We start from the raw sequence: 26,438 nt of genomic DNA, 5'->3' as shown, positions 1-26,438 counted from the left end.
AGGTGTATCTTATACAATGCTGGAACTCTACATCAGAATATGAATACAATATCCACTCCACTTATATTCCTCATCTCAGCTGCAGCCTGTACCCCTTCAGACTAGATCTTCAAACCCCAACTCCTTCCCAGTCCAATAGCAGTGGAACCCATGAAGCCCAGGCACTGCTTTATACCAGTAATCTTATCACCGATATACTTGTTATCCTCGATGCGACGGTCCACAAACGCCTGCGTAGCGGAGAGATCCGGACTCGAGTCACGGGTCATGAAAACCTCGGCACTGGCGTAGATGGCCGAGACAGACAGCCGTTTGGTATACCACGATGCATCAACAGAGGTGTCTCCAGCCAGATCCAATATATCAGAGGACAGAGCATGTAGCTCAGAGAGTGACAGAGGGATATTTCCAACGAGGGACATGAGAGCCAGGGCCTGGAGGATAGCAGTAGCGGTCAGCATTATTCAACTGTACGCAATGCAAGACACAAAGGCAGAACTTACACTCTGCCACTGATGTTTAATTTCTGCGTTCATCCGCAAGCGCTCCATAATGAGCAACTTGGTCTTCTCTTCAACAGACAACACCTTCCCCTGGGAATCGATCTTCTTAAAAAACCCGTTCTCGACTTTGCCTCGCAAGAGGCCGCGCCGGCTCGCCAGCCAGAAAAGGACGAGATCGAACTCGCCGCGTGGGAGCAGCTGGACGGAGACATCGAGGAACCCTGCGTCACGGGCGCCGAGGGTCAGAGCTTCGAGTGTGAAGCCGTGCTTAGGGACATGGTTGAGCGCGGCAGAGAGGATGGTGGTCTGTGAGTTTGTGTATTCGTGGGGGGGCAGCTCGGGGTGGTATTGTGAGTGGTAGGATCTATTAGCGATACATTGCTGCGGTCGTGATAGTTGGGTCTGTTGATGGATAAGACGGCGCGGTGAGCGTTGAGTCCGGTATAGACGGCGGGCTTGCAGGGCGATGTAGGAGGAGTGGTTGGTGCGAGAAGAGAGGGTATAGGACAAGAGGAGGGTGTTGAATTGTCTTTGGGAGCAGCGAGCAAGGGAGGCTGGCTGGGCCATTGCTACTGATTGTAAAGAGAAATGTAATTTTCGAGGAGTTTCCTCTTGTTAGTGGTCTTCTCAACGTGCAGTTGGCAAAGTTACTAGTGGCTTGATGAATAGGATGGAACGTCGGGCCAGCCGGAGAAGGAATCTTGGTATAAGCGGTGGTCTGAGCTGAGCCAAACTGATCTTCCTGTCATGAATGCATTCTTGACCAATTCAGCAGGCAGTCCAGGTCACAGCAATTAGCCATGGAATCATACTTTACCTTGATTGCGGATAATGAGTCATCTTCATTTCAATCGATGGTGGCTGAACGGAAGGGGTCTTAAACATCAACTTGCTTGTATAGGTACTTCATTGATATATTTCTTACTAGGCCGCCCTAGCATATACATTGCCCAAGAGCACTACGTGGTATCTTTGACCATGGTTAAAACTTCTCCAAACGACAACACATTTACATACGTCCAAAGAGATAGAATGATCAGGTCTGATCATGAATCCAAGAATGCTCTATTGCCAACTACTCAAATGGAATCACATTTGGTTGGCCTATATGATTGATAGTTGGCTGGCTGTCATGGAGGCTGAGAATGGTATTGATTATCACTACTAGTACTCTCTCTGATTGTCATTCATAGATCCAACAAAATTACCTGACAATTTTGATGAATATAGAATTAAAAATAAATACTAGAGTGGCTAAAACCAATAGTATCATGTCACAGACAGCAGCGCATGGGATAAACTAAGGTACTCCGTAGGTACTTAACCCCAGGTGCGTGGACATTATGGGACTCAATCCACTTTTTCCGCTTCCGCGTCTGGTCAGTGCTTCTTTCCACTCATGTCAAAACAATCAAATCCTTCTATCAAAGAGTTAGGGTCTTGATATTAACAGACATCTTGAGTCGCTGGTAGATACTCTGTCCAACAACAAGAGTTGCATAAACGCTAATCCGGCCTCAACAGTCCCAATCAGCGTCCTTGTCATCGGCCTGTTTGTTTTCTTTCCTTATCCCCCCCCTCCCAAATTGGTATCCCCCCTCGATCCCCTCTGATATTATCGCCTCTTATTACTCTAGTCCTCCCCCTACTTATCGTTCATTTGCTGCTCCCTTCCCCAGGTCTGAGAGCCCATTCGCTCTTAAATCCACAGCTGGAACGACACCAAGCAGGACAGACTAGACTGACCTTCAACTCGGGAGGATTCAGATTCCAGACCTTCCCATCCCATCTGGTTGTCATCGTCAACCGTCACATCGCATCTCACAGCTACCAACAATAACATAACATCATGGGTGAGTGATCATCTAGATCTTTCTTTGATTATTTTCGTTTGTTGTCCAAGCCCTCGTCATTATCAATTATCACCATTACAGACACAACAACACGTATCCCTCTGTATCTAGGGTACCTCCATTGTGTCTCCCCTCAATTTCTCCTCCATACAAGTCGTTTTACTACCTCACAGAGCACTCTTAGCCTTGTGTTGCTCTGCTGAACAGTCACCTCCACCCTTTTCCCTTCTGTCAACCCCCTGTCTTGGCCTCCTCCAAAGCTACTCTCAGCCCAATCAATCTTCGAGGTCCTGCACATACCATCCGCTTGACACTTGACATTCAGCATTCAACACAAACTATCTACTTTGTACCTTAGTTTTCCCTCCCACCCTCCGTCCCTTCTTTCCCCCCCAAAACCTAAAAATCATCCACTACCATCGTACTACTGTACCTACTACTGTAGGAACCATCACCTTTCACACCCCCCTCTTCCCATCCGTTTATCCACCCGCTTCATCCCTTCATCAGTCCATCCAATCTTTGGTCCCTCACTCCATCGGAAATTCCTTTCCCCTCAACATTCCTGGAACTCTACCGCGTTGTCAATACCAGGTAAGAGCCATCCACAGGCTACTCGTCCGCGAGCGAATCATCCTGGTTGAGAGAGTACTGTATCCCCTCGGATCCCTACGGGATTCTCCCTCTACCCTCCCTTACCTTTGCCCTGACACTTCCGATGATCTGACAGATATACATGCACACGCACACGCACACAAACACTGGTTGACCAAGTGTGATTGATTTTACTTTCATCTTCACCCCGCTATTTACTCTCTCACAAACTCATCTTTCTTGTTTCTCTTGATTGTTTCGTCTCTCCTACCTTTTTACCCATTTCATCTTCTTGGCTCTTGCTTGATTGTCTTTGCTGCTCCTATTTCCGATCGCGTTGATACTGGGCTTCTGGCTTACATTCAGTGCTCTTTTCCAGCCGACGTCTATCGACCATACCAAGTAAGCCACCTGACTTTACTCTCGTGCTCCCTGTCTACAGTACATTCTACAGTACATCACCTGCCATCAAAGTGTCACTCTGAAATGTTCTTCATCCGAAAGCATTCTTCCCTTACTCAAAAACGGGTTTCCTATGCCCTCATAGTTCCTATTTCCTGGGGCTGATGGCGCGCGGCTGATGATGCCGGGCACCCACTGTCCCTATGGGTTGCATGTAACACACTTCCGATGTCTCGTTTGCACTCAGCACCATGTTGTTTGTCTCGGAATCTTTTCTACCTTAATTGTCTCATTGTCTCAATTTTGTTCTTCTTCATTTCCGCGATAAAAAAAATGTTCTTTTCTGTGTGCCCTTCTCCCCGGGTCCTCAACTCTCTGAGTTCTGCGCGTTGTCGCGCAGGCGGTGTCACCTGATCTCCCATTCTGCCGGTTCTCAGCGCTAGCGTTGGGGTTTCCTCGAAACTTGGGAAGGACAGTTTCAGAACCGTTATTGGAACCCTCCCTCCCCCTTGAGACATTGCATTCCCGTCATTTCCTAGCCTTTCATACCCCTTTGGCTACTCGCGCTTCTTATCCATTTTTGTTTTTTTTTTTTTTTTTTTTTACTTTTGCCGGGCTCGGTCCAAACTCATCGATGCCTTCCGACTCCTTTGACACTGACTACGCGCAGCGCGAGAGGTCTCGCTCGCCCCGCCGACGTTCTCGCAGTCCTCGACGGAGCCGTCGCTCGTACTCCCCACGCAGTCGCTCTCGCAGTCGTGACGATTATCGCCGCAGTGATCGCCGGTCTCGGTCTCCTATGAGTACTGCTCAAGGCGCAACTGGAGGACATTCAGGATCTGGTTACGGTGGCCGCAGCAGTTACCCTCCTTCGAGATCTTTTGAGGAACGCTCAGTCGCCAAAGAACAAATGATGCAATCAGTACGCGAATCGTCCCAACAGGACCGCCGGGTCTATGTGGGCAACCTATCCTACGATGTCAAGTGGCATCATCTCAAGGACTTTATGAGACAGGGTGAGCAGGGTCATATCGTGTCGGCAGTGCGACGCAGCTTTTGTTGGATGAAAACTTGTGGCTGACTTTGGGGGGAATGATTTTCCGCATCGTTCATACAGCTGGAGAAGTTATCTTTGCCGACGTCTTACTACTTCCCAACGGAATGTCGAAGGTGGGCACCAATGCGTAGCGTGGCTGGCTTTTCCTTGTTCTTCTTTTCTTTTCACTTCTGGATTTCCTTGGTTTCTTGCTTGGACGATTTGGGTTGACGGGCTGGGCCTGGCCGTCCGGGACATTGTAGGGATGCGGGTGAGTATTTCCTTCTCTGATCGCCTCCTGAGCTCCGCGCTAACAATACGTTGCAGGATTGTGGAATACGCTACAAGGGAGCAAGCGCAGAATGCAGTCAACACGCTTAGCAACCAGAGCCTCATGGGTCGTCTTGTCTACGTTCGCGAGGTACGTCCGCGGCCCAATGTGTGCGCGTCCCTCTCTCATTGTGTACGCTAACAGAATTTGACTAGGACCGTGAGCCCGAACCACGCTTCACTGGTGGACCTCCCCGAGGAGACTTTGGGGGTCCTGGTCGAGGTGGCTTCGGAGGCTACGGTGGCCCCCCCGGTGGTGCTCCTGGCGGTGGAAGACAACTCTATGTGTCTAACGTTTGTTACCCCTACTCGAATCATATGATGCTTGGTCATAGATCCGGTTATAGATATTGACAACCTTGAATTAGCTCCCCTTCAATGTCGGTTGGCAGGACCTGAAGGATCTCTTCCGCCAAGCTGGTAAGTGCAAAACCGTTCCGCAGCAAGCCTTCTATCGGTGATATTGCATATCCGTATTAACGGTTGGTTGTCACGACAGCCCAGCAAGGTGCTGTGATCCGTGCCGACGTTCACACCGACGCAACTGGTCGTCCCAAGGGCTCCGGCATTGTGGCTTTCGAATCTCCGGAGGATGCGCGCAACGCTATTCAGCAGTTCAACGGCTACGACTGGCAGGGACGGACATTAGAGGTCCGTGAGGATCGCTTTGCCGGTTCCGGACCCGGCTTTGGCGGCCGTGGAGGCTATGGTGGCTACGGCCGGGGTGGCTTCGGTGGTCGTGGTGGTTTTGCCGGCCGTGGTGGATTTGGCGGCGGCGGCTTCAGGGGTGGATACGGCGGCGGTGGTTTTGGAGGCCCCCAGAACTTCGAGCCCGTCGCATCGGTTCCTCCCAACCCATTTACTGACTTTGCAACCTCTGGAGGAGAAAAGGGTCCCATAATCTACGTGCGCAATGTAAGTTTAGCCTTTTGATCTACACGGCTGGTCATCTCGGCCGTCGAGGAGCTTGTGCTAACGATCCTGATTACCAGCTGCCATGGTCTACTTGCAATGACGATCTGGTGGATCTTTTCTCCACCATCGGCAAGGTTGAACGTGCCGAAATTCAGTATGAGCCCAACGGTCGCTCTCGTGGCACAGGTGTAGTCCAATTCGATAACGCGGAGACTGCGGAGACTGCGATCGGTATGTTACCGTTGGAAAATATCATTGACCGCACGCAGGCTAACCCCTCCACAGCCAAATTCACTGGTTATCAATATGGTGGTCGTCCTCTCGGTATCACGTTTGTCAAGTACCTGAATGTCGACCAGGGCCAAGGCGAACCCATGGAAGGCGCAGAAACCACTACCGGTATAACGCAGGATCAGATCATGTAAATTGCGGCTGTTTCCCTGGGATAACTAGTTTACCAGAACTTGCGTTGTATTACTCATAAACACCAGGAATTGATGACATACAGACCTGTGTTTTGTGATTTGACTATTTTCCCAAGTTTCTTTTTACAGAGACACCTCCCTATGCTGTTTGTGTATTTGATTATTGTTGAATGGCAGAGCTACCACTATTGTAGCACGCGCCGTTTACGTGCCTACCTCGTCACATTTCAACAAAACATCCTCGATTATAACAATAGGGAGTGACCACTTAGTTTCTCAAGGACATGGAGAGTCTTCTTCCTCGAAATAGAAATGAGCTGTCTCAGGAGCACACATCACGTTGTCTTTTGCCTTCAACAACACGATGCTGCGAGAAGCAGCACGGGGATGGTCCTAGCCATCTGGGGTCCCTCATTCGCAGTTCGTGAGGCTTTGCGTTGATGTTGAAGCAGCCTTCTTTTCTGTTCCAGGCAGTACTCACTCCCCCACTGAACTGTAAACACCTTGCATCATCTTCCGCAAGTTCTGCAACCGACACCTATAAGGGAAATTTTGTCATAGTTCTTCTTTCTCCGGCGGATCCTTTGATAAAGCTCACTAGTATTTCTCATCATGCGAGAACCATGTTCTGGTAAGACGACACTGGTCAAGTCAAGGACGATTTGCAGGCCATTCACAGCGTCCCAGGTTGCGAAACACCCAGAAAACAGCCTGATTCTTCTCTTTAGACAAAGCATATTTTGTAATCAAAGTCAGACACATAGGACAGGCTTCTGAGACCAGCTTCCCGGGGACAAGAAGCAGGATACCCTAATGAGGTTTAGACGAAGTCAAAGTCTGGTATGTGTGAACTTCTGTCGCAGCTTGATTCCTAGGAGATCCTGATGAGGACAAGCAAAGGTAGGTTTAGCTGTAAGATGATCGTTGGAGAAAAGACATGTTTATAGTGTGCTGGGCTGCTACACATAGCTAGCCAGTTGGTTCCTTGATAAACAAAACCAGAGCAAGTCCATTGCACTTTGTATACTACTTGAGTAGATCGATTTAGCGAACAAGAACTCTGCATGGTGATCTCGGTCTAGCCGCTCATAGTGTCATTCGTGGTAACCTCTGGGAGGGCTTATCTATGTTGAGATCGTGTGGTCGATATACATGCTTCAGAGACGTGACGTGTATTTCAGGAAATCTAAGAATATAGTACAAGGAAGCGAAGCATCAGAGTCAATGACACATGACATAGGGAATGACAAAGGAAACAACAAAGGAAATGCATCGCACCACATGGGGATTCAGAGTCAAATCAAGCGCGCACGCCCAAGCAGACAAGCAATCCAGATCCCCAGCTTCACAGCCGTATCCAACCCATCCATTCATTCGAATAAAAAGAAAACGCCAAGCACCCCAATTGTAAAGTATACCATTTCACACCGCCCGTTGGCCTTGGTGAGACTGTCACCAAAGGAAAACTGAGGAGACTTTCAGCTAGTGACGCTGGTGATCACCCGTGACGACGTATATAATAATGTACAAAGAAGGAAACAAAAAAGGCAGCTGAAAATGAAGTGTTGCGTCAATGATGCTTTCACGCAGGTATATGATTTGCGGGTGGGTAGTGGCCTGGAATCTGTAGCTCAAGCGCAGACACACTTGGTTTAGATCGCCTTGCATCACCTTCCGACTTCGCTATACAGGAGCCGTAGGCTCCTGCCGAAGTAACTTCAGACAACGGCGTTGCTGCAGCGCTGCTCATGTTGGATAGAGCTCGCTCATTCTTCAGGCTCAGCTGCTGGCCGACACCATTACCTTCGATCATGGAAGTTTCATGATCCCCGTCAATCGAGGTTGGGACGGTATTGTGCGTGCGATCGGTGATGTTCGTCGTGGTCGGGGCAGTTGATCCGCTCTCGCGCCTGTTCCTCTGCCGATTCAGTGAAGGGTCGCGAGAACTCGTAGAGCCCATTCCGGCGAGCAGCATGGGATGTACCTCACTCGATCTGTCGGAACCAAGATTGTCTCTTTGGTTGCCCAAAGTATTCGCCTGGTCCTGTTGCCTCTGACGAGCGACAATGTCAGCTGGTCCTATCCAACCGGCATAATATTTTTCATTTCGCTCTGGGCTTGGAAGCCCGTAGCTCCCATCGTGTTCTCCGACCGCGTTTCGAGTTTGGTTCCCCTCCCTTCCCGAGATAGAACGATTCCCGTCTGCAAAAGAAACCCCGTCGGGTAGGGACCCTGCAGCGGCAAACAAGTCGTGCCCGCCGGAACTCTCACCGCTGGATGGAGACAGAGGGGCTTGTAGGTGGCGATCAATCTGCACGTCACTCGGGAAACGGCCACCAGGCTCGCGAGGCGCAGACGTCGGCCGCTCCTGGTTTAACACGACTGCCTCCGCTGCATACGGTGTGCGATCGGCCTCGTCTTCATCCAGATCAATGCTGGTCCGAGCACTCGCGCCGCTCACAGTGCGGACGTGTCGTCTAACGTATGCATTACGTGCTTCGCCCGTCTTTGAGATCAAGCTTTCGATGTCTTCGTACCACGCCATCATGGTCTCGTGTGATTCCGCGCGGAAAACCCACGAGTGACCACGATGCATGGGACCGGTTTGTCGCCCCTTGAGCATGAACTTGTGCGACGTCGAGTCCGGCTGCGAGTGCGATCCTAATTTCTGCTCGGGTAGGTACAGTGACATCACTGGCGTCTGCCATGCTACCCGATCGGCAGACTTGAACTCGTGTAGATGAGTTGGTGACAAGACATACCTAATATCTAATCAGAAAGTTGGTAGGCATTGACAATAAGAATACTTACCAGCCGGGTGTATAGCTCTTCAGATACTTGCTCTTTCGCTCCAGCATGCCGGATCGAACTTCAGCCGCAGCCGGATGGTCCTTGCCAGGATAGGTGATGTTCTCCACGTTCCGGAGAGAAACGCGGGGATCGACGAGTTCGTCGGTATTGGCGATGAAGTGGTTCCATTCGTGGTCATGAGGCATAGATATGGGCCCAGTCCGCAGCTTCTCGACGGTGTCATAGGCCTCATCGGCTTCTCGTTTAAGGATACTGGCATACGCATTGTACGCCTTTTGTATCTCACTGACGACGATCGATTCAAGTTCGCGACCGGAGTTTTCCAGGTTTAAGAATGCCTACGGCAGGTCAGTGATTGAGTCTATAGGAAGCTTCCGAAAGACTCACACGGTGGAGGTAATTTTCCTCCTCAATCTGTTTCTCAATCTGTCTGTCGACGCTCAGACGAATAATGAACGGGTCTCCCTTGCCTGATGTAGCAGACGGGTCGGTATCGACCAGACCTAGCGCTTCGTGCAGTTGGCGAACCGTCTTGCGCGTGTTCTCTACTTCTTTGTCGACGGAGTTCCGGAAATCACCTTGAAGGCTCTTGATTTCTTTGGTCTTCTTTTGCAGGTCGTTGCGAAGGCCCATGAGCTGGTTAACGACTTCGCTCTCCACCTCGGCGGCCTTATTCGCTTCTAGGTAGCCCTGACGGTGAAAATCGCGCAAAATGTCGGTTGCGTCGGCGAGGCCACCAGATTTGAGAAATGTCGGAGGGAGCGAGGCGTTATTTACTACATTCGACGCCGACAGGTAGAGCTTAGACCGGGTTTCGTAGGACTTCTGGACTTCCTTGAAAAAGATGATGAGGTCTTTCAAGACCTTGCGCCAAGCTACTATGCATTAGCGAATTATTGATAATGGAGATAGATGCTCCGGAGGATACAGTACCTTGAAAGCGTTGCGCCATGACCTCAGTCGGGTTCCCGTTCGTCGGGATCGGGACATAGAAAGCACTGTGCTGATCATCCGCACCATCGACGCCATACTTCTCCTTATCACCCAACACCAGACTTCTCACACTGCCTGCGCGTAGGCTCCGGCGACTTCCGCTGCGACGCATACTGCCCTTCTTGCTGAGCGACGATTTCTTCTTCAAAGTAGTGGATCGTGTTGGAGTCACTGAACGGGAATGTGACATCTGCGACGCGGAACGTTGTACACCAGAAGTTGACGTTCCATCGAGCACGACAGAACCACGCTGACTAGCCGCATCAAACTCCTCATGAAAGCGAGGATTGTGACCGTTTGGAGAGGGGTCAACAACGGCACCGTGAGCGTAATTGTAGCCTGAATTGCTGGCCGCAAAGGAGTTGGGTCTGGAGCCGGAGCGCAGGCTGTAGCCCCGATTTAAGAGAACGGATTCGGTTGGTGGTGACAGCGGACGATATGCATCCTGCACAGGTGTATGCGCCCGAGCGGTCATTGCCATGGCTGGAAGGAGGGGTTGTTCCGCAGCGATGATGACGCTACCCAGGATAGTCGGGCAGTGCAATTCCTGTAGTGAGATAAGGGAGCGCTCCAATCAATGCGTTGTCGGTTTGTCCAGAAGCGTTGGAAATTGAACGGGAGTTCGCAGTAATAAGGAGCACGGGAGGAGCGAACGGAATGGTAAAAGAAATCATATAATAATCATAAAAGGAGTCGGATCTAAGCACACGATCTGAATAGGAATCAGGGTAGTCGAGTTCGGTTACCAGGCGAACGGCAGTGTCGATGGTCTAGAGCGAACTGCTTTGCGGGGGCTTGAATCAGAAACCAGACTGCCAAAGAAAAGCGCGCCCTTTTCGCGATGGCGATGATCGGCTCAGATTAGGAGCATGTAGATAGATTAGTCCTGAGATGGCTTAGGGAGTAACTAATATAGGGATTCCTTTAGATGGTTCAAGTATGAGCCCCACAGCTCTAGGGAGAACTATCGAAGATGGGAATTTGTCCACGCAGGGGAGCTATGACAGGGAAATTAAGGAGAAGATCTGGAAGCCGAACGGATAGAGCAGAGTAAGTAATTACAACCAAGAGATCTGTGATTATAGTCCTGAGATCGACCAGGGAGGTTAGAAAGACGTAGTCGAGATGATCATGAGGGGGTGATGAACAGTTAAACTGCTGGACGGTTCCGGATGACGTCTACGCTCGACAAGGACAATGGAATGCGACGTTATGACGAACCAGAAGAGGGCTGTCGGGCTTTTACACCACAGAATTCCCGGACCAGTGGAAAATCGAAGAATAGAAGACCAGAAGCAATCAACAGTCGTAGTCATGAAGCCTTGACTTTCTCAAGGATCTACGGCATATCTATACAATTGGTATTGAGGCACGGGTACAGAGCATGGAGTAAGGTACTTCGACTGTAGTCTTGCTGGACAAACTACAGAGACCTCCTTTTCCTGAAAAAAAGAGAAGGATATGCGATTCCAATAAGGTGAGGTATTACAGTACTATTAATAAACGATAAAATGAACATCATTTAAATGATGTTGCCTATCCCTCTCCTAATTGATAATAATTATCCAATAATCCGGAGATAATGATGATCATGAAACAGTACCAACAGCCTAGGTCGCAAAGTACCAGACGCCTCCTTTGATGACTGAAGCGTGGCTTTTGATAATGGCTTCAGACGTCATGAAAGTGGCTGTGATCTGTTACTCTTCCAGCTGATCTGGACAGAAACGGCCACTTAAAAGCTCGGAATCATGCTGCGATACGGAGAGTAGACACAGTGGGTACAAGTCGATGTTGTAATGAGCCAGAGAACTCCATACCCTCCTCCAGCGCTTGCTCGAGTTGTTCATCATACTCCGTAGCTTTGATGGGGTTCCCCCTTTTCAAGTGGCGACTATAATACGCAAGCCGTAATTTAGGAGACAAAAGCAAAAAAAGGAAAAGGATAGGGAAAAAAGGAGACGGCCCGCTGGAAAGATCAGAACTTTTGCTTTCCCTATCTATCCGTAGTGAACTCACCCAAACTGTCATTTCTTCGACGTCATGTACGGTCATCATCTGCGATGTATCAGTGTATACTTGCCCGGCATCTGGTCTTCTAACCTGAGTACCTCTGTTTTTGTCTACAACCAACCTCGAGTTTGCGCAGGCATCAATATAATCTGCTTGGACTAAATCATACCTTGGCTCGTATATATCAGGTACCAAGAAACGTGCCTTGTCCGACCACTCGCAGAGGTCAACTCCCCTCTTTCGAACCATGATTGTTGATACTCAGATGGTGCATGAATCATATGGTAGGAACTCTCCATAACTGTTCAGTCCCAGACAAAGTTTGGATCAATCTGATGGACCCAGTCTTGTGCACCTACGTAGATGGTTGTAAGGTATGCTGTGAAGAAGTATGCTTGGTTTTTATGATCCAGCAGGTATTATTTCGACCACTGCTGTCAAGCATACCTGTCTCTTACTCGCTTTTATGCAACATAAAAAGTTCTCTTAAGGAGTACATTATGTCATGCTGAGGGCAAGGGGTAACTAAATACCAAGTTATGAATAAGGTGATATCATATTCGTCCCCCGCATGGATTATCATGCACACCTCAAGTTAATCTTGACCTGCAAGCAAGTGTCTCCTGTCTTATTTTCCTTTCTGTTATCTAGTCATAATCTTCACTCTTGAAAGTTATGGTGGTAAACTATTTGGTAGGCCAGCTGTATCATGATCTGTCACCACTGTCATCAATACCACCACTGAGATAATTTTAAGTTTGTCCATGACTTTTATGTTAAGCGCACGCCCATAAAGAATACTGTTGTTAGACGAGCCATTCAAAGCAATTCTACTTCTGCTCTTGTAACTATTGTCTCATGATCGACCGTTCGAGGTAGGTCGCTCAATGGCCGCAACAAGCAGCATCCATTGATAATCGTTGGCCGTTTGGCCAAGGAGACGCAAACTTTTGCATGTCTTCGTCAAATCTTTTCTTATGACGCTATCCGCTCGATGCTTGTTGACGAAAGCTAAGCCTAGGAAGAAGAGCGTCTCAACAATGATTGAAGAATGAAACAAAGATATCATTGCGTGGAGCATGCCGGATTTGCTAGCTGAAGGGCATCCGACAGAAAACGATAATTTACACAAAAGAGACCGAAGACTGGCACAATTGAATTTGCAACGGACATCGATGCTAATCACTTTATGATGCGGGTGCGGCGGATGTGGGAACCTCAATGCCGTATGTCTCCTTGAGTCTCTCTGCGCGCCTCTCTGCGTAACCGGGGCCGTAGATACCTAGTGCAAATAATTTAGTAAAGCCACCATAACTACGATGTCCTGAGAGTTTAGATAATAACACACCTCGTCCCTCACCCAACTCGGCAAATGTCTGCTCCGCCGGAGTTCTGTACGCTTTTCTGACCTGTGTACGGCGGTCAAATTCATCTAGATCGCTTTGTGCCTTTTTACCCCACAGGGTTCCGCCAGTGAACTCGAAGGCGCCCATGGCCGTCGCCAGAGCAGCCCCGTAACCCAGAAGGGCGGGGAATGTCCGAGCTAATGCCCAAAATCAGCAATTGCCGTATGTGCGTATTCCTAGAAAATATAACAGACCTCGAAGACCCAGAATAGCTCCAGAGAAGAAACCGCCAAGGGCTACGTTGTAGTGGTCGTCCTTCTCCCGCAGGTTGGCCGAGGCGTTCTTCACAAACTCGTAGGTACCACCCATTGCGGCTGGAGAGCAACTGTCAGAAAAAGATTCCGTAGACCAATTGATCTATTAGATGTGCATCCGTACCGAAAACACCGATTGTCCCGCCGCTTCGCACGAAGACACCCCAGGGTCCAACGTTCTTCCTAGTGAGGGTGTTCTGGACGGCTGACGCAAAAAGACCCACTGCACCGGTAAGCATGGTGGTCTTCATCGCCGCCGAGATCGTATCCTTCGGATGGTAGTGGTAATGTTCATCTTGCGAGGCCATGGTGGCGGCTTATGGCAGGAATTGTCTGCTGGATTGCCGTGGACAGGTCGTTCGGTCGATCGAGGATGTTGAATTTGGGATGTCTGTTTCTGCCGCTTGCGACCGCTTTCCCTACAGTGGAGCTCCATGTGAGGTCAATGAACACAAATGGCCGGTAAGCAGCCATTTATTTACTTTATTTTATAACCTGCTCTCACAGGTATTGTCAGTCGCTATCACATTTCTAATGATATTTTCTCTGTACTGAAATACCTTGTGCTGATTGAAAGCGCCTTTACCCTCAACTTTGCCGCCTGTTTTGCCTACAGAGGGGTCCCCGCTATCCTGCCTGCTATCTTGCGACAAGGGACAACTGTTGTGCAGCAGTTACGACCAGTCCTTTACCCGAATATTTTTGCGATCCTTGATATAGATTGCATGGGAACTGGGATATTGAACAAAGTCCAAGCTTTGGGCCTGGTGTTGCAGGAAACGTGAGCTCTGAAGGGCATACCCATGTCGTCTCCATCAAGGTCCGGTATGTAGCTTTCTTGAGGGTACCCATCACCTTCTTGTATAGCGTGCATTCTGCTAACACCCATGTTTCTGACTGCCTAGGCAAGACTGCCCCACGGCTCGTCCAAGACCTCTACGATTATGATCCCACCAATCCTCCAGGTACAGGCCGCAACCTTCTTTCAGAAGTCCCTCCAGTCTTCCCTGAAGGTCATGAAGGTTCACTCGACTTCATCTCGCCGTCAGCATGTCACCATCAGTATATGACCAAATCGAATCAGAGCTTCCTACCCCAAGCGGAGCAGAAAAGGAGCACCGGAAATCCCTCCAAAGTGTCAGCGGTATGCTGGAAGTGTCGATATCATCTTCAACTTGTTGTTAGCTCGACTCCCGGCATTGGTCAATCCAGTCAAGGGTTCGCGGATCACCTGCATCATCTGGTCTATAAATCTGGAAGGCAGAAAGGAGGCGCTTCGCCAGCGGAGATAACGCCTAAAGGACAGACTGTGGAAACCTTTCAATACGAGTGTTCATATCTCACATGTCCTGTGACGGTGGCTGTGCGAATCGCATCGCCAATTCTTGCTGACGAATGGGTGCGGCAGCTGGTAGACCCCGATCTGCTGCGGCAGCGGGCGGATGAGGCTATTGCGACGCATCCTGAGCGTTTGGAAGGTGTTGGTCGACCGTCGCCTATTACGGTTCTAGAGAATCTTCGCACTTACATATCCAATGCCCTTCACAACAGCCAGCAGAGCAAATCTATATCTGCGATAAATAAGAGATTCATGACTTGTTTCGGCGTCGAAGGAAGGCCGTGTAAAGATCTGTTGGAATTCCTTGGTTTTTCTGTGAAGGTCTGTATCATTACCTCACTCCGGGCGATAGGTGCATTTCTAATCTTTGCACAGAATGAGGGATTTTGGGAGCCTCCCAAACCAAATCCTTGGGCGGAGTATCCTTATCAGGATCAACTGAAGATATTTCTCGACGACGTTATACATGAACTCTCCGCACTTATAGAGCAGCGACCGTTGGCAGAGAAGAAGTCTCATCAGGTGCAGAATACCGACACTCCGGCGTTGAGTGATATCCTCTATGCAATGGATGCTTTAGATTGTGAGTTTTGGCTTGCAAATTCCGGACATACGCTGCTAACATGTTTCCAGATCCCAAAGCTCTGAGGGCGAATGAGTTCCAAATGGCGCCTGCACCGTATGGTCACAGCAATCGAGTCTCATTCGCAGAGTGGCTGACCGGATATCTAGTTACTACGAAGATTTGGGTGTCGTGGAGGACATGTCCGCATCGTCAGTTGTGGAAGCCTTCAATAGGCAAGTTTCCATCGATCCAGCAAGGTCACCGCTTTACCTACAGTGTCTCAAGTCTATTGGGAACTTGAGGGGTGGCGATGATGCCCAGATCATAGAAACGGCGGTTCAATTAGCCTACGCTGAGGGTCGATACACTCAGGAGGATATTGTGGATGCTTACAGGTACTTCGGACTTGATCACAATGACCCTCGCCTCACCGATGAAAGCATAATTGGGAAGTTCTACGCTTTTATGAGTTCTACTACACAGGAGAATGAATCGCGCATTCGTCTCTGGAGAATCGGGGATAGCAGAAGAAGTGAGCGTATCAAGTCCGTGGCGGAAGACAGTGAGTGATCCCCTATCTAAATTCCGCTACATCACTGTGCTAATAATTGAACAAGGGGTCACCAATGTTGAGCAGGCCGAGATCTTCCTCGGCGTCGATAGCACAACAAGCGATGAGTTCGTTCTGACCATGTATACCACGAAGGTAAAGGGCTAGTCGGTTTTGCAATAGGCCTGAATGCTGACTGTGTTCAGGTTAATGACAACCCGGAGACTAGGGACATTGCACGGCGTGCTGTCGAGCTCATTGCAGAAGGCCGAAATTCGGCTGTCTTGAGACATTTTCTCAAGACCGGCGAAATGACAACCGGGGAAATGGATGTCGCCGACGCCTATCGCTTGCTCCAGATTCCTGATCGGACCGTGGACGATGCAGCGATAATGGCAGCTTACACAATCTGTGTTGATGAAGCTCCTGGACAAGCCGAGCGATACTATCAAGCCTTGAGCATCATCGCCAAGGAAAAGAATAGCTCTCTACTCAGCAGTATGATCGCTGGGCCGGGCGCCGAATCTGGCCGTGACTTGTCCGAGTGGCCCGTCGGACTGCAGAACATTGGCAATACTTGCTATCTCAATAGCTTACTACAATTTTATTTCTCCATTCGCCCGTTCCGGGAGATGGTCCTGGACTTTGAGAGTTTCAGGATGGAGCTCGATGACGAGAGTTTGAGCAAGAAACGTGTTGGTTCCCGCGAAGTCCTGAAAAAAGAGGTTGAGCGGTCTCAGACGTGTAGGTGTTGTCCAGTTGTATGTACGATATCCGAACGACTGACTAATTCCTTCATTCGCAGTCCTGAGAGAATTACGGACGCTGTTTCAAAACATGATCACTTCATCAAATTCTTTTGTGACTCCTCGTCCGGAGTTAGCACGTTTGACGCTAATAAGCCCGTCCAACGAGGCAGCAATTCGGCGCCGGTCGACGATATCTATGACCCGACCTGGCGGACTGGGAGAGATCAACGGCATGCCTATCATGGGTCCCCTCGGCCCGCCACTGCCAATGGCAGATCAAACTCAAAGTCCAACAGATGCCGAGACAGAGACGCCCAAACGTAAAACAACAAGCGACGTGGATAGCGAAGCGACCCTTGTCTCAGAGACTGCCAAGCCAGATACGTCGTTGGGTCCCAGTGAGGACAAGGAAAACGAAGTCCCCCCCGCGGATGCCATGTTGACAGATATCCCAGTATCCCAAGATATTGAGAGCAATCTTTCTCCCAAAGATGAGACGCCGGCTATCGCTTTCGGGCCACCGAACCAGCCCCCTCCAGTACCTCCGCGACCAACAATACAAGTTGATCCACAAAAGCAGCTTCTGGAGGAGGTAGAAATCGGTGCTCAACAGGATGTCACCGAAGTGATCAACAATGTCCTTTTCCAGAGCCAATGCGCAATCAAGCCGATCGCGTTCGCCCAGGACGGTGAACAACTTGATCAGGTGAAAGAGTAGGTTCTAATGATGTTTCGATTCTCTGAACGTACAGCGCTAACATATGATTGCTAGCCTATTCTATGGACGGACCAAGTCATATATTCTCGCGGAAGCAGGTGCTCGGTCCAAGGAGGAATGGTGGTGCGATATCAAGGTCGACGTCGCGACGGGACCTCGTGATATTTATTCAGCGATTGATGGCGCATTTGATGCCCAAAAAGTCAATGTCGATGATACCGTCGTGGAGCAATTCGGTGCCATCAGCAAGCTACCTCCGGTCCTTCAAATCCAAGTGCAACGGGTACAATTTGACCCAGTCAAGAAGAGCTCTTTCAAGTCCACGCATCACCTTGAGCTCAAGGAAACGATCTACCTTGATCGTTATATGGACACGCAGCATCCTGAGATCATGAATCGACGACGGCAGTGCTGGGAATGGAAGAATACGCTGAAGACACTTGAAGATCGCCGTGCCGAGCTGCTACGTCAAACCGTAAGGGATGACATATACCAGTGTTGTGTTAAAAACTAATTTATATTTAGGAAAATGACGGCCTTGACATGGCAACCCTCTTTGATAGCGCTAGAGCGGTTATTGAAGATTTGGATCAACTAAAGGCGGATCCAGAAACTGCTGACGATGGGCTCGACTTCAACCCACAGCTTCCATCTGAGCTAGCCCAACTCTCTCAGATTGCAAAAGCCGAATTGAACTGTGAGTCTTTCTATATTGTTTGAGGCGTTGGCGGCATTTAGGCTGACCCTATTCATTCTAGATGTCGAACAAGAGATCAAAGATACACAAACTATGATCTCCAGTCAGTTTGTCGACTTCAAGCATCTGGCCTATCGGTTATATGCGGTCTTCGTGCACCATGGGTCTGTTGAGTTCGGCCATTATTATATCTATATTTTTGATTTCAGGAAGAATGTCTGGCGCAAATACAACGACACTGAAGTCACCGAGGTGACCAACACGGACGAGATTTTTAAGAACCAAGAACGCCAAAACCCTCCTACCCCATACTTTCTGGTTTACGTCAACGATGGCCTCAAGGGTCGCCTGGCCGATCCTGTTTGCAGGCACATTATTGAAGATCCTGCACCCAGCGAAACTATCCCTTCAACAGAACCCATTGTTCACATGGAAGGGGTTGCTGCGGCAACTTTGACATCTCAACAGGACCTGGACACGGAACCTCCTGCCTACGATGAGGCTCTGGCTGATACTCAGAATTCAGGTACGAAAGCTGTCCTCGATGTAAAGTGAGCACCTGTGACGGGTCGCGAGTCTCGTGCTCCGACGTGGTCAGCGAACAACGAGGCTGATAAGCGTGGTGTGGTCAGTAGGAACAGAGAAAGTCTCTCCGATACTTTCCACGACCGCGAATCCACTTAAACGCAAGAACGAAGGCGACACGAGTCGTGCGTGGTAGTGTACGTGGTTGCCTGACTCGGCCGACATGGTTGAGTGACTCCCGTCATATTATGTCTTTCGATACCTGTGCATACTAGCGGCATTCAACCTATCACTTTATGTTCATGTAGATAATGAAAGATACCATGAGACATGAATGAAATGATCCATAATCAAGCACGTGAGTGAGCAATGATAAGTCAGCGGACGAGCTCAAGCGGCCCGCGGATCGGCACCGGAAAGGCAGAGGCATCGGCTGCCAAGCCGGATGAGTTATCTGCCACCCCAGATTGCAAGTGCTATGGAGTGCTCAAGGTGCATTCAGATGGTAGAAGGTCTAGATACCAAAGAGAATAATTTGTTAATAAAAGTAGTATCTTGTCCCATCTTCTTTCTGTTTGTATTGGAGTACATAACCGGATTGCTGCTGATGATTGGCTGTGGGACCGGAGTGCGGGGTATTTCCGGGGAAGGACGGTTGACTTTCCGCAACTCCGCGAATGGCCGCTCGTTTCCAGCTTCTTATATTTCTCCGCACGCCTCGACATTGACAAAAGAAAGCTCATAATCTCCCCTCGTAGTCTTTGTTCTCTGTCTGATCGCTAAGAATTTCTGAATTTGGGATCGAGAACGAATTCTTAACGAGTGCGACTGTTGCAGCTTCTGTCGAGCCGTGTTCTATTTCCTCCACTCGTTGAACACTCCCTTCATAATGCCTTCACAAGTAGCAACGTGTCTGCGCCTTGCGCGGCAATTCTCTGCTAATCCTGCAAAGGTACTCGGCATATTTATTTGGAATGATGTGCCAAACTAACAACTGCTCTCTAGCATCAACGATTCCTTGCACGAGCATTCTCGAGCAGCCTGCGCCGGAATGAGATCAACAAGGTGGTAGCTTCTGCCGAGGAAGCCATCAAGGATATGAAGTCCAACTCCACGCTTCTTGCCGGAGGATTCGGTCTGTCCGGTGTTCCCGACACACTGATCGGCGCCGTGCGCGCCAATCCCTCGATCACAGGCTTGACCGTTGTCAGCAATAACGCAGGCGTCGATGGTGCTGGCTTGGGTCTGCTCCTCCAGTCGAAGCAGATCAAGAAAATGATTGCCAGCTATGTTGGAGAGAACAAGACCTTCGAGCGGATGTACTTGACCGGCGAAATCGAGCTGGAGCTGACGCCACAGGGCACGCTGGCCGAGCGGTGTCGTGCCGGTGGCGCCGGCATCCCTGCCTTCTTTACCCCAGCGGCCTGTGGAACGGTCGTTCAGACCGGCGAGCTGCCGCTCAAGCATAACCCCGACGGCACGGTGGCTCAGTACAGTCAGCCGCGCGACGTCAAGGTCTTCGACGGCAAGAGCTATGTGATGGAGGAGGCGATCAAGGGTGACTATGCCTTTGTCAAGGCATGGAAAGCGGATAAGCTGGGTAACTGCCAGTTCCGGTACGCCGCAGCCAACTTCAACGGTGCGATGGGCCGAAATGCCAAGATGACTATCGTCGAGGCCGAGCACATCGTTGAACCGGGTGAGATCGAGCCGGCTGCTATCCACTTGCCGGGTATTTATGTCAAGCGTGTGGTCCAGAGCACGGCGCCTAAGAACATCGAGAAATACACCTTTGCCAAAGAGGATGGGGACGACACGGCCGCCCTGGGCAAGGGCGACACGGCCGCGAAGCGGGAGCGTATCGTTCGTCGTGCCGCCAAGGAATTCAAGAACGGCATGTATGCTAACCTGGGTATTGGCATGCCCATGCTGGCGCCCAACTTCGTCGACCCCTCGGTGGAAGTGATGCTCCAGTCGGAGAATGGTATCCTCGGTCTGGGCCCTTACCCTAAGAAGGGCCAGGAGGACGCGGACTTGATCAATGCCGGCAAGGAGACCGTCACCCTCATCCCCGGTGCGGCTGTGTTCGGCAGTGATGAGTCGTTTGGTATGATCCGCTCTGGACGCATCGATCTGACCATTCTGGGTGCGATGCAGGTGAGCGCCCGTGGTGACCTGGCCAACTGTGAGTCTCCTTTCTTCCCTCGTTATGTGCTGTGACTGACTGTATTGTAGGGATGCTCCCCGGTAAGATCAAAGGCTTTGGAGGTGCAATGGACCTAGTATCCAACCCCTCCGCCACTAAAGTGGTGGTGACTATGGAGCACACAGATAAGAAAGGCAACCCCAAGATTGTTAAGCAGTGCGAGTTCCCTCTAACCGGCAAGACCTGCGTCAGCCGGATCATCACCGAACTTTGTGTCTTTGATGTCGACTTTACTGACGGGTTGACATTGGTCGAGCTTGCTGATGGAGTCACTGTCGAGGAGGTCCGGAGCAAGACGGATGCTCCATTCAAGGTTGCGGATGATGTCAAGCCCATGCTGTGATTTATTCCTATTGGACGCTGCGGTGAAGCAAAATTTGGAGTTTTATCTGATACCTGTGGCTTGAGCGTTGTTGGATTCGGATTGTACATAGCATTTGTTGTATGCCACTTATATATATCTTGTGACTTGCTCTTATTTCATATGGATGAAGGGGCCTTTTGCAGCCTCACTCTCATTTTCATCGAATCGCGCCACTAGTTCACGGCTCCATTGCGATACGATGGTCCCGATCCGCATGTACTTCTATAATCGGAGACAAAATAGGAATTTCGCTGGAGACAACCATACCTCGAAACTTGTGACAATTGCAGTAAAGAAAACTCAGGCCAGCCGCTGGAGGAAGAGTCCCGCCCAGCGACTCAATCACTATCAGTGCTGGATGCATGTGCCAACGAGGCAGCAACGCCAAGAGCGCCAAGAATCACCGTTACTTTAAAGTGGAGTGTATTTGGAGATGGTTGAGATTTCGAGCAAGTCAGATGTTATGATTTGTGCACGGGATGGTGGGCCTTATCAGTGGAAATTGCCGTGCAGGGGGGGGGGGGTTGGGTTTAGGTACTGCTGCCATGCGAACTGGGGAGTGAACGGTTTTTCTCAGTACGAGTGAATAAGTGAATACCTGATCTCCAGGATATAAAAGCGCTATGTGACCCGGTTGGAGGGAGTATCGCCTGCCTACAAGTGCAAGTGCAAACAATTAGCATCATGCATCTCACATCTCTGGTCCTCACTGTCGGCCTAGCCGCAGCCGCACCCTCGTTCAACCCCCGCGGCAAGGGTCACGACTCTCGTCCAGCAGTCACTAACATCCAGGTCGGACCTCGTCCGTACTATCTGCTTGACGCAATGGCCGACAGCCCGCTGAAAAAGAAACTCCAGTCGTGCTCGGAGAAGCGCATCAAGCACGCTCCCGCCTTCTCTATCTCCCACCGTGGTGGTCCGCTCGAGTTTCCCGAACACACTCGCGAGGGCATTCTCGCCGGTGCGCGCATGGGCGCAGGCATCATGGAATGCGACGTCGCGTTCACCTCAGACCGTCAGCTCGTCTGCCGCCACTCGCAGTGCGACCTGCACACGACAACCAACATCCTCACCATCCCGAGCCTGGCAGCGAAATGCACCGTTCCCTTCCAGCCCGCGGCAAACGGCAAGCCCGCGACGGCCAAGTGCTGCACCTCCGACATCACCCTCGCCGAGTTTAAGACCCTCTGCGCCAAGATGGACGGGTACAACGCCTCGGCTACCACGCCCGAGGACTACCAGCGCGGCACGGCAGCGTGGCGCACGGATCTATACGCGACATGCGGCACGCTGATAGACCACAACGAGTACATCGAGCTTGTGGACCGTCTGGGCCTGCAGTTCACGCCGGAGCTGAAGACGCCGGAGGTGGCCATGCCGTTCGGTGGCAACTACACGCAAGCGATGTACGCGCAGCAGCTCATCGATGACTACAAGGCGCACGGCATCGACCCGTCGCGCGTGTGGCCGCAGTCTTTCCTGCCGGACGATATCTTCTACTGGCTTCAGCATGAGCCCAAGTTCGGCAAGCAGGCGGTCTACCTCGATGAGCGCGTCGATACCGACGCCGGATACCAGAAGGCCGTGGACGGAATGGCCGACCTCGCAAAGAAGGGCGTGAAGATAATAGCGCCGCCCATTTTTGCGCTGCTGAATACCACCGCGGACGGGGAGATTGTGCCGTCGGCGTATGCGGTTGCGGCGAAGAAAGCCGGGCTGGATATCATCACCTGGTCGCTGGAGCGGTCGGGGCCCCTGAAGGCTGCGGCCGCCAAGGGAGAGTACTATATCCAGTCCGTCAAGTCGACGATCACTGGGGACGGAGATATGTATCGCATTGTGGATGCGTTGGCACGAAAGGTGGGCGTCAAGGGGATATTCTCGGATTGGCCGGCCACGGTGACGTATTATGCTGCTTGTATGGGATTGGACTAGACTTTGTTTGTACTGTACAGTAGACTAGCTAGACTCGTACCTTCAGATTCCTGTATGCCCAGGTTTCATGTATAGTAATCCTCAAGGGTCCAGCGTCCCCAACCTCTCATAGCTCGGAGACCCGTATCTTAATCCTATCTGTAGGAGCATCTCTGCATGGAAGAGCAGTTCTCACGTCACATTCCTACGTCCAATGAAATAATGATAGAGTCGTCTAATTCTGCGGCCGTGGTAATGCTGAAATGAAGCCATTGGCCAAGCATTCGTGGAATTATCTCCCTCCGACAACGGAAGGAAAGTCACCTGATCGGCCACGTGTCTCCGCAAAGGCTTCTGTTCGAGCCAATCAGACAGTCCGAAACCTGTCTGCCAAGAAGCTGCTACTATCGCTTAGGCTCTGTGCGGCAGTTCCTCCTGTGGTCGTGTCCTGGTCCAGAGATGGATTACTGTGTAGCGCCGACAAGACGTTGGTTATCCACTGGAGTTGCCTGATGGGGACAACCCGCTAAACATTTCCTCAACGATCAATCCATCAAGCCTCTGCACCCCGGTTATCCTTCCTTCCGAGCAGTCTGTTCTACAGAGTATCTATCTGAGTCTCGAGACGCCAACAGTGAAACGCCAAGAATGATCCGACAAGGCCTCGTCATCTCGTGGGGATCTGTGGAACACACAAGCAGCAAGATCGTCCTCGAGCAATCCTGCAGTCAGTGTTGGAGATCCAATAATGATCTGGAAACCGGAACGGAGTGAGGGGTGAACCAGGCTCGGCATTGTACCTGATCAACGGCCTCTCATCTCCCCTTTTCGAAATTATTACAAGCCTTACGACGGCCTTAGTCTGACGCGCTGTGATGGATCTGACCCGCATTTTCTTGTCTTATCACTCTGTCGCAACATTAATTGACACCCCCAGTGTCTTTCCCTCTTCCCTTGACTTCCCAAGACTCTCACAATGCTGCGATGGGCCTTAGCATTATTGCTGCCGCTCTTCCTGGATAATGTGGTCGCACAGCAACTTGACGAGGATCTCATGTCCTTCGTGACGGTAAGGCTACTGATACTTTTTGCTTTTTCTCCGCCTAACAGACTCCTGTGAGAGACGATCGCCGTGCTAATACGAGATCTACCACCTCCAGCTTCCTCAGGTACGAGCCCTGAAATTTGACATCCACTACCAGGATCGCGACCGTGTAAGCCCTGGCTATTGGTTCGTCGCTCCGTATGGCCAGATCGAGCCCGAAGCGCCGACCCATCGGTTCGAACAGTATCAAATCGGACCGTATATCTACGATGGTGACGGCACTCTCGTCTGGGCTGGATCGCCCATGTTCGATAATCGGAACGTTTTTGATTTCAAAGCCGTCCACAGTATCGGGGATGAGCCGCATCTCTCGTTGGTTTGGCAGCATTCATGGGACAATGAGGATCAGGGCCATGGTGTGATTTTGAAAAACAACTATGAGATTCAAAAGAAGCTCCCCTTTCGAGAAGATTTGGGCGCCTTTGATATTCACGAATTCAATATTCTTGATGATGGCAAGACGGGCCTGGCGATGACATATCGAGAGCAGGAGATCAGTCTGGAGGACTTCGGGCGCCCGGAAGAGCGAACGGCGATTCTGTCCGGTGGGTTCGTGCGGCTGGATCTCAACACCGCCGACATCTTGTTCGAATGGGACTCCCTCAACCAGGTTCCCTTGCACGAGTCGGTCCACTATGGCCCCGACTCGCCGCCGGAAGGGCGCCCCGGCTGGGACTATGTGCATGCCAACTCGGTCGATATGAACGCTGCGGGAGACTACATTGTGTCCTTTCGCTTCACCAACACCATCTACCTGATCTCGGGGGCGGACGGACGCATCTTGTGGCGGCTTGGCGGCCAGGGCCACCACAGCGACTTTGTGCAGGATTTTACCTTTTCCAAGCAGCATGACATCAAGTTCGTCGAGTCCAATGGCACTCATCACATCATCTCTTTTCTCAACAATGCGTCTGACGAGGATACAAATGACGAGCCCGTCTCCAGCGCGCTCATTGTGGAGCTCGACACCGGTGCACAACCCATGACAGCCAAGGCCATCCGGCGCTACAACCGCCCCGACGGGGGGCTGACCCGGCTGCGTGGGAACGCGCAGCTGCTTCCCAACAACAACCTTTTTGTTGGCTGGAGTGAACGTGGGTACATCACCGAGTTTGCCCCCGAAGGCGAAGTCCTGCTGAGTGCAATGTTCAACTCGACTCGCTTCTCGACCTACCGGGCCTACAAGTTTGCGTTCACCGGCCGGCCCAACACGCCGCCCGACCTGGTCGCCTCCGTCGCCGGGACAGACGCATCAGATTTCGTGACCACGATTTATGTCAGCTGGAACGGAGCCACTGACGTTGCGCGGTGGAATTTCTATGCACGCGCCGCAGCCAACGCCCCGCCGGTCTTCATTGGAAACACCACCAAGACGAATTTTGAGACCATCTATCTCGCCCATGGGTATCTGGACTGGGTCTCCGCCGAGGCGGTCGATCACGCCGGCAACGTCCTGGGGGTATCGCGGGTCCATCGGAGCCGTGTGCCTGCCGATTGGGCCGCAGCCGGGTTCAAGGGCAAGGTGACAGAACTGCATCCTGCAGATCCACACCTTCTGTACTCGCTGAACGGAGCCAACAAGCAAAAAGGTACCCACTCAAGCATCCCTGCAGGGGTCGAAGCAGATACAAGCGGTAACAGCGGTATCACATCTGTCGGCACTGCCGAGGAGGCCCTCCGGATAGCGCAGGAGACGTATGAACTGGTCCGGGATTTTGGGGCTCTGTTTATGTCTGTGTTGGTCCTGTGTCTTGTGGCGGGGATTGCGGCGTGTGTCTATACGGTGCTACGCCGGCGGCGGCGCACGAAGGCGTACCAGCATGTTCCGAGTGAGGAGGGCCTACCCGAGGAGCAGATCCGGCTTCGGTCAACGACTCAAGAGTGAGTTTGTACATTCTGTATATATATGAATATAATTGCATTCGGGACCTTCACTTCACACAATGACCTGTGCCGTCCACAGCGATACATAGAACGATTGATACCTGCGTCCATCCCTTGATTACACAACTGTCTCCGCTGTCAATTCTTGGATATGATGGCCTGATCAGTATACACAATCTGATTGGCTGCTGGGATATGACAGCGCCAAGAGACAGCTTCCTATTCTAGCCAATCACACCACTCGATTCAATCTGTTTCGCTGCTGATGATGGCAATTGCTTTTCTAC

The 26,438-nt window shown here is 50.9% G+C and overlaps 8 protein-coding genes across 8 annotated transcripts; 5 read left to right on the top strand and 3 right to left on the bottom strand.

The window, feature by feature from the left end:
• Nucleotides 1-101: 101 nt before the first annotated feature.
• Nucleotides 102-1,433, bottom strand: AFUA_6G12310 (uncharacterized protein; the record flags this gene model as incomplete). The annotated part of the gene is made up of 3 exons (XM_746016.2): nucleotides 1,321-1,433; nucleotides 504-1,261; nucleotides 102-434 (listed from the first exon to the last, which is right to left on the bottom strand). The coding sequence occupies exons 2-3, from the start codon at nucleotides 1,068-1,070 to the stop codon at nucleotides 102-104; spliced, it is 900 nt and encodes a 299-aa protein (XP_751109.1). The 5' UTR covers nucleotides 1,071-1,261; nucleotides 1,321-1,433.
• Nucleotides 1,434-1,875: 442 nt separating this feature from the next.
• Nucleotides 1,876-6,594, top strand: AFUA_6G12300 (uncharacterized protein). Its single transcript, XM_077805097.1, has 10 exons — nucleotides 1,876-3,004; nucleotides 3,087-4,368; nucleotides 4,470-4,522; nucleotides 4,652-4,659; nucleotides 4,716-4,809; nucleotides 4,875-5,012; nucleotides 5,087-5,138; nucleotides 5,218-5,633; nucleotides 5,711-5,864; nucleotides 5,919-6,594. Exons 2-10 carry the CDS (start codon nucleotides 3,987-3,989, stop codon nucleotides 6,056-6,058), a joined length of 1,437 nt encoding a protein of 478 aa, XP_077661228.1. The 5' UTR covers nucleotides 1,876-3,004; nucleotides 3,087-3,986; the 3' UTR covers nucleotides 6,059-6,594.
• A 614-nt stretch (nucleotides 6,595-7,208) lies between these two features.
• AFUA_6G12290 (SLM1 family PH domain-containing protein) lies at nucleotides 7,209-11,302 on the bottom strand. Its single transcript, XM_746014.2, has 4 exons — nucleotides 9,803-11,302; nucleotides 9,257-9,744; nucleotides 8,870-9,207; nucleotides 7,209-8,820 (listed from the first exon to the last, which is right to left on the bottom strand). The coding sequence occupies exons 1-4, from the start codon at nucleotides 10,341-10,343 to the stop codon at nucleotides 7,641-7,643; spliced, it is 2,547 nt and encodes an 848-aa protein (XP_751107.1). The 5' UTR covers nucleotides 10,344-11,302; the 3' UTR covers nucleotides 7,209-7,640.
• Nucleotides 11,303-12,557: 1,255 nt separating this feature from the next.
• AFUA_6G12280 (Tim17/Tim22/Tim23/Pmp24 family protein) lies at nucleotides 12,558-13,885 on the bottom strand. Its single transcript, XM_746013.2, has 4 exons — nucleotides 13,660-13,885; nucleotides 13,476-13,595; nucleotides 13,224-13,418; nucleotides 12,558-13,157 (listed from the first exon to the last, which is right to left on the bottom strand). Exons 1-4 carry the CDS (start codon nucleotides 13,841-13,843, stop codon nucleotides 13,063-13,065), a joined length of 594 nt encoding a protein of 197 aa, XP_751106.1. The 5' UTR covers nucleotides 13,844-13,885; the 3' UTR covers nucleotides 12,558-13,062.
• A 102-nt stretch (nucleotides 13,886-13,987) lies between these two features.
• On the top strand, nucleotides 13,988-19,118 carry AFUA_6G12270 (ubiquitin-specific protease UBP2). The gene is made up of 11 exons (XM_746012.2): nucleotides 13,988-14,360; nucleotides 14,441-15,195; nucleotides 15,250-15,457; nucleotides 15,508-15,553; nucleotides 15,607-16,001; nucleotides 16,057-16,145; nucleotides 16,196-16,733; nucleotides 16,795-17,452; nucleotides 17,511-17,931; nucleotides 17,982-18,153; nucleotides 18,215-19,118. The coding sequence occupies exons 1-11, from the start codon at nucleotides 14,339-14,341 to the stop codon at nucleotides 18,706-18,708; spliced, it is 3,798 nt and encodes a 1,265-aa protein (XP_751105.2). The 5' UTR covers nucleotides 13,988-14,338; the 3' UTR covers nucleotides 18,709-19,118.
• AFUA_6G12250 (3-oxoacid CoA-transferase) lies at nucleotides 19,119-21,582 on the top strand. The gene is made up of 3 exons (XM_746011.2): nucleotides 19,119-19,630; nucleotides 19,684-20,863; nucleotides 20,914-21,582. Exons 1-3 carry the CDS (start codon nucleotides 19,568-19,570, stop codon nucleotides 21,225-21,227), a joined length of 1,557 nt encoding a protein of 518 aa, XP_751104.1. The 5' UTR covers nucleotides 19,119-19,567; the 3' UTR covers nucleotides 21,228-21,582.
• Nucleotides 21,583-21,932: 350 nt separating this feature from the next.
• AFUA_6G12240 (glycerophosphodiester phosphodiesterase family protein) lies at nucleotides 21,933-23,258 on the top strand (the record flags this gene model as incomplete). Its single annotated transcript, XM_746010.1, has 2 exons — nucleotides 21,933-23,166; nucleotides 23,212-23,258. The coding sequence occupies 2 exons, from the start codon at nucleotides 21,933-21,935 to the stop codon at nucleotides 23,256-23,258; spliced, it is 1,281 nt and encodes a 426-aa protein (XP_751103.1).
• Nucleotides 23,259-24,138: 880 nt separating this feature from the next.
• AFUA_6G12230 (uncharacterized protein) lies at nucleotides 24,139-26,152 on the top strand (the record flags this gene model as incomplete). Its single annotated transcript, XM_746009.1, has 2 exons — nucleotides 24,139-24,231; nucleotides 24,323-26,152. The coding sequence occupies 2 exons, from the start codon at nucleotides 24,139-24,141 to the stop codon at nucleotides 26,150-26,152; spliced, it is 1,923 nt and encodes a 640-aa protein (XP_751102.1).
• Nucleotides 26,153-26,438: the final 286 nt, after the last annotated feature.

This window comes from Aspergillus fumigatus, chromosome 6 (genome assembly GCF_000002655.1).
Source record: "Aspergillus fumigatus Af293 chromosome 6, whole genome shotgun sequence".
NCBI classification, from domain to species: Eukaryota; Fungi; Ascomycota; class Eurotiomycetes; order Eurotiales; family Aspergillaceae; genus Aspergillus; species Aspergillus fumigatus.
Note: the sequence above shows the minus strand (reverse complement) of the source record. Positions and strands in the feature narration are given on the sequence as shown.